The sequence below is a fragment of the Haplochromis burtoni genome, unplaced genomic scaffold (genome assembly GCF_018398535.1).
Source record: "Haplochromis burtoni strain Fernald_Lab_line unplaced genomic scaffold, NCSU_Asbu1 Contig_107, whole genome shotgun sequence".
Classification (NCBI taxonomy): Eukaryota; Metazoa; Chordata; class Actinopteri; order Cichliformes; family Cichlidae; genus Haplochromis; species Haplochromis burtoni.
The window spans coordinates 1,528,320-1,534,335 of NW_024582468.1; the positions used below are offsets into that span (position 1 = coordinate 1,528,320).

The window sequence follows — 6,016 nt, forward strand, 5'->3', positions numbered from 1 at the left end:
ATTTTGCCCTAAAATTCAAGTTTCTGGGTGTGCACATAGACACAGACCTCCAATGGAGCTCTAACACCTCTGCGGTCTTAAAGAAGGCCCAACATCGTTTCCACTTTCTGAGAATCCTCAGAAAAATGGACCTGAAGAAGGAGCTGCTGACCGTCTTCTACCGCTGCTCCACTGAAAGTGTGCTGACATATTGCATCGGTGTGTGGTTCTCCAGCTGCACCACAGCACACAGAAAGGCACTCCAGAGGGTCATCAATATGGCCCAAAAAATCATTGGACATCCTCTTCCCTCCCTGAAGGACCTGTACAGCACTCGCTGTCTCAAGAGGGCACGCAGCATCCTACGGGACTGTACACACCCAGGACACCGGGTGTTTAAGTTGCTGCCGTCTGGCAGGAGCTTCAGGCTGCTGAGGTCCCGAACAAATAGACTCAAGGACAGCTTTTACAACAGGGCAATAGCCCTGATCAATGCAAATAGCTGACCTGACTGGCTACTTCCCTGGACTTTTTTAGGGGGGAGGTAACAATGTTTAAAACAACAACAATAATAATATTTATATTTATAACAAGGTGCAATAATAATTAATGTGCAATAATAACAATGTGCAACACACATACACTTCTTTTTTTATACTAAGTTAATATACTGTGTTGTGTTGTTTGTGTTGCATTGTGTCATATCATGTCGTGTTGTGTTATATGTAGTGCCGACGTAGGACAGTTTTCCAATTTCATTGTACTACTGTACTATGTATGACTGTGCAATGACAATAAAGACTTATCTTATCTTAATTGTCTTGATTGTTCTCACTTGTCTCTATTGCAGTAAGATAAAGTGTTTGTGTGTCACAGACATGAAGGATGTATACTGCAAAAACGCACTAAAAACCAAGCACACCTAACAGAGAATCACGTCATTGTCCCTCAGTGCTTGTTTATGAGTCACCGTGCTTGCAGGTATAAAGGACTTCATGTGTGAGTTGTGTGGAAAGACTTTCAGTGAGAGGACCACACTAGAGACTCACAAGCTCATCCACACAGGTATTTCACGTCACTGTGTCATCATAAAACCATACTGCTGTGCATTACTCAGTTATATTGATTATTACAAGCCTGTTACAAGCTGAACATGAGACTCTTTCATTTCAATCTACTTTCCTGCTGCATTTAAATCAGAACATTGTAAACAAGAGTGGACCAAAGCCCTTCAAAATGAAGTGAGAGGCTGATAAAGTCACACAGAAAGCAACTTATTACTTATAATCTTCAAATGTAATGCAATGTAGTAATGTAATATCTTATTTTAGTCATAATTTAAAGTGATTTTACCAAAAATAATTTTAGCTCTTAATGTTAACTGTTGTGGTATGAAAATGTAAGTTAGCTCTTATTAGTTGTTGATGAATAGAGGAAAGAGGAACTTTTGTTTGATTCCAAAAACGAGAAGGTTGACTTAAGTTAGCATAAAGGCTAAAAACGTGTGGTTACAGCTAGGCAGTTTGGTCCAAAAGTAAACTTGCCAAAAAGCCCGTGACATGCAGCTGCTGCCAGGGCCTGATGATTTAAGAAGCATGTTGTATCCTTTCATGTAAACGCCTGCTATTTTTGGACTGAGACAAATACTAGCGTAATGTTAGCTACATGGTTAGCTACATGGTTAGCTACAACTAAGCAGTAGTTTCGAGTTCTATTGAGTTCATGTCCGGAGAAACAGTGTAGCCACATTTACCCATAATGAAATTCTTTGGCTCGTGCTCCTCAGCTTTACATGAACATGTAGAAAGTGTGCTGTTATATTAAGAAGGAAATAGCAAAAAATAGCAGTAATAATAATAGGATAAAAGAGAAAAAGAGAGAGAAAAAAATTCTCTAAATATTTAAAAGTTAGGGCAAGTTGGTATTTACATGTTGTGCAAAACTTGTGCAATAAGCATTTAAGTGGCATTTCTTGAAGTGACAGTGTCTAGAGTCCTGTAGTTGTAGTGAGTGTGTAATGGTGCGTGCAGAACGTCAGCAGCTCAAAAGCCTGGTGGCTTGTGGGTAGAAACTGTCTCTGTGTCTGCTAGCGTGGGTCTGAATGCTCCTGAACCGCCTGCCGGATGGCAGGAGTGAGAAAAGTCTGTGGCTGGGATCGGAGAGGATGCGCATAGTCTTCCTCATGCAGCGCTGTCTGTAGAGATCCTGCATGGCTGTGCTGTCCTCACCACCCTCTGCAGAGCTTTGTGGTCCAGAGCATTACAGCTGCCGTACCAGGTGGTGATGCAGCCAGTCAGAATAGTATGAAGCATGAACTATGAAGCAAAGTTACAAACAATTTTTAGGAAAATGTGTCTTCTTTCTTAAACAAAAGTTTAATAAGACAGGGAAGGACTTGGAGATTTAGCAACTGAGATTAATACATTATTGAGCAAAATTGTGATGGAGTAAATCATTTGTTACACTATCAGGTACATTACTTTTGCTCCATAAATTGACCTGAAACTACATTCAATAATTACCAGTTCTGCTGTTCTACACACCAACATATATCCCTATCAAAGTCAGAACACACATGTGATCTTTCATATGTATGAACACAAATCCAACAACACAAAGCAAAGATGGTTTGGAGTGCATTACACACAACATTGAATATGATAGAGTTTAATTTGAGGCTTCATACTAAGTGATGCTGTTGAGCTGACCTCCTGTCCTTCTCTGTTGCTGCAGTGGGTAAGACGTGGACATGTCCCACATGCGATAAGAAATATCTGACAGAGTACATGCTGCAGAAGCACGTCCACCTGACCCATGAAAAGGTAGAGGCCCAGTCGTGTCACCTCTGCGGGACAAAGGTGTCCACTCGCGCTTCTATGAACCGACACCTGCGACGCAAACATCCCGAGGTGAGTGGGGTCAGACCTGAGAGGAAACAACCCATATTACAGCACCCTAAAGGCAGACTCGACCTGAAATGCTGTCCTTCTCCTATATGCCTACAGGTGGTGTCTGTGAGAATCGACGAGTTTGATGAACTTCAGGAAAATTTGTCAAAGGATGATTCATCTATCAGCATTGTGCAGGTTAGAATAAAATTCTGGATTTCTGACACCACAGACCAAAAACGATTCATTGTATTTGGTCTAGACCAGGCCTCCATCCATTGTCTTCAGATGGTCCAAAATGAAGCTGCTCACCTGCTTACTGGTATCAAACGGAGAGAGCGTATAACCCTAGTTTTAGCTTCTTTACACTGGCTTCCTGTCTCTGACAGGATCCAATTTAAACTTTTACTTTTTGTTTTTAAGTCACTTAATGCCCGAGCGCCTTCTTACCTGTCTGAGCTCCTCTCTGTTTATGCTCCAGGAAAAACCATGAGGTCTAGCTCAAAATGAATGCTGTCCATCCCACGGACTTGTCTCCAATCTCGTGGTGATAGAGCCTTCTCTGTGACAGGTCCCAGACTCTGGAATAGTCTCCCCCTAAATATTAGATCTGCACAAACACTTGAGCAATTGAAATCACTACTAAAGACACATTTTATGCCCTGGCTTTTAACACACTATGACCCAAGCATTCTGGTCTTATTTTAAATAGTTTTAGTTATTGTTTTAATTCTTTTATTGTCCTATTATTGTTTTATATTGTTATTATTGTATTACATTGTTGCTTTTTATTGGCATTTTTATATTGTTAAGGACTTTGTGCAGCATCGGCTGTTTGAAATGTGCTACATAAATAGATTTGACCTTGACCTTGACCTTATTGACAAGTGAGGTGGTTTTAGGGAGGTGTAGCTATGGAAACACTGACAAACAACAAGAAACCATATTGGATTAAGTATGTCTGTGGTGTCAGCTGCCTTAAAATCTGCATTTTTCTGTACTCTAAAGATGTTTCACTTCCTTCTGCAGCCCTCTCTGACCATGGAAAAAGACGGGATGTGTCAGAAGCGGCCCAGTCGACCTTCCCGACACCCCAAGAAGAAGCAGAGAAGCTCAGCTGAGCCGGAGCTCTCTGAGTCCGATGAATACGTTGATTTTGCTGAACCAAGGCATTGTCAGTGATGAGACTGAGATGAGCTCTGCTGTACAGAGCATCCAGCAGGTACGTGTGCACATTTCCCCCAGAAGATTCTGTTTTGTTGCTACAATAACGTGTCCAACTTCTTTCCCCCCGAACACCATGATAAGTGGATAAAGGCAGGCGGCCTGATTAAAAAGGAAAACACAGACTGAAGTTTTTCTCCCTGAAGAGCCCTTAAGTCACCCACAGCGGCTGGCTCGACATTGCCGATGAAAGGCTGAATAAATCTGGATTTGCACTTGTTTTGTTGATTATTTGATATGAAGTCATCATTTAATAACTGTGGCAGTTGTCTAATAAAGTTTTTTTGAATGGGCTATAATGTTACATAACCTAATAAATTGCTGACTTTGGTAATTGTTGACCTAGTAGTTATGACTTCATTGGGAATTGTAGGATAAAATGTGGATCTGTTGAGTAAAGCAGGTGTAAAATACACACAGTCAAACCACAAAATGATTACATTTATAATATCAAATTGTTTTCCTACTGTTAAGACAGTGTTATGAAATTACACAAATGCAGTGCAACGCTTGAAGCCACAATTGACAGCTAAGGCTTTGTGATTACAGATGTGCTCAAACACATTAGACCTTTAACAATTTGCATGCATATAGAGCCATACCCCTCCCCCACCTCGGTCAGTCCGACCATCTCTCCCTCCTGCTCTCCCCAGCCTACACCCCCCTCAGGCGCAGTGCCAGGCCCACCACAAAGACTGTTACAACCTGGCCGGAAAATGCTCTCTCCAAACTACAGGACTGCTTCACAGAGACAGACTGGGACATATTTGAACACCAGGACCTAGAAACATTCACAGGATCAGTACTGGACTACATCAAGTTCTGTACTGCAAATGTGACAGTGGACAAAAGCATTCGGGTTTTCCCAAATCAAAAACCCTGGATGACCAGCGAGGTCCGCTCACTCCTCAAAGCCCGTGATGCCGCCTTCAGGTCAGGTGACAGAGCTCTGTACAGGGCTGCTCGAGCTGACCTGAAAAGGGGGATTAAAAAAGCCAAGTCAGACCACAAAAGGAACATCGAGTCCCACCTGTCCAGCAACAACACACGAGAGGTGTGGCAGGGAATGCAAGACATCATCAACCACAGAGGCAGTACTGCGAAAACAGAAAACCCGAGTGGGCAGCTGGCAGAGGAAATAAACAGCTTCTTCGCCCGCTTTGAAACACCACAACAGCAACACTCATCTGCTTCAGCCCTGCTCCCATCCTCATCCTCACCTGGTTCCTGCACCGCTCCACTCACTGTAACAGAGCACGATGTCAGACGTGTGCTCCTAGCAGTGAACCCCAGGAAGGCGGCCGGTCCAGATGGAGTACCTGGCAAGGTACTAAGAGCATGCGCACACCAGCTCACCCTCATCTTCACCAGACTCTTCAACCTCTCACTGGATCAGGCAGCCATCCCATCCTGTCTAAAATCAGCCACAATCATCCCAGTGCCGAAGAAGTCTCCCATCTCCAGCCTGAATGATTACCGCCCTGTGGCCCTCACACCGGTAATCATGAAATGCTTTGAGAGACTAGTCCTTCAGCACATCAAGGATTACCTCCCCCCAGAATTCGACCCCCACCAGTTTGCATACCGTGCAAACAGATCCACAGAAGACGCCATCGCCACAGCCCTCCACGCTGTGCTGAGTCACCTAGAGCAGCGGCAAAGCTACGTCCGAATGCTCTTTGTGGACTACAGCTCAGCCTTTAATACAATCATCCCGGACATCCTCATCACCAAACTGGTCACTCTTGGCCTCCCTCCTCTCACATGTGCCTGGATAAAGGATTTCCTCACAAACCGGCCCCAGACTGTAAGACTCGGCCCTCATCTCTCCTCCACTCGCACACTGAGCACCGGCTCCCCACAGGGCTGTGTGCTGAGCCCCCTCCTGTATTCTCTCTACACCCACGACTGCAGTTCGACCCACA

General features: G+C 43.8%; 1 protein-coding gene across 1 annotated transcript; it reads left to right on the forward strand.

Moving 5' to 3' along the window:
- The first annotated feature begins 963 nt into the window (after nt 1–963).
- On the forward strand, nt 964–3,377 carry LOC121814950 (PR domain zinc finger protein 15-like). The gene is made up of 4 exons (XM_042223236.1): nt 964–1,044; nt 2,713–2,888; nt 2,985–3,207; nt 3,349–3,377. The coding sequence occupies exons 1-4, from the start codon at nt 975–977 to the stop codon at nt 3,375–3,377; spliced, it is 498 nt and encodes a 165-aa protein (XP_042079170.1). The 5' UTR covers nt 964–974.
- The last annotated feature ends 2,639 nt before the right edge of the window (nt 3,378–6,016 follow it).

Excerpts from the sequence above, each read along its gene's own strand:
- LOC121814950 (XM_042223236.1), top strand. The coding sequence starts at position 975 with ATGTGTGAGTTGTGTGGAAAGACTTTCAGTGAGAGGACCACACTAGAG. Across the intron at positions 1,045-2,712 it reads TCACAAGCTCATCCACACAG|TGGGTAAGACGTGGACATGT; the intron begins GTATTTCACGTC and ends CTGTTGCTGCAG. Across the intron at positions 2,889-2,984 it reads TGCGACGCAAACATCCCGAG|GTGGTGTCTGTGAGAATCGA; the intron begins GTGAGTGGGGTC and ends ATATGCCTACAG.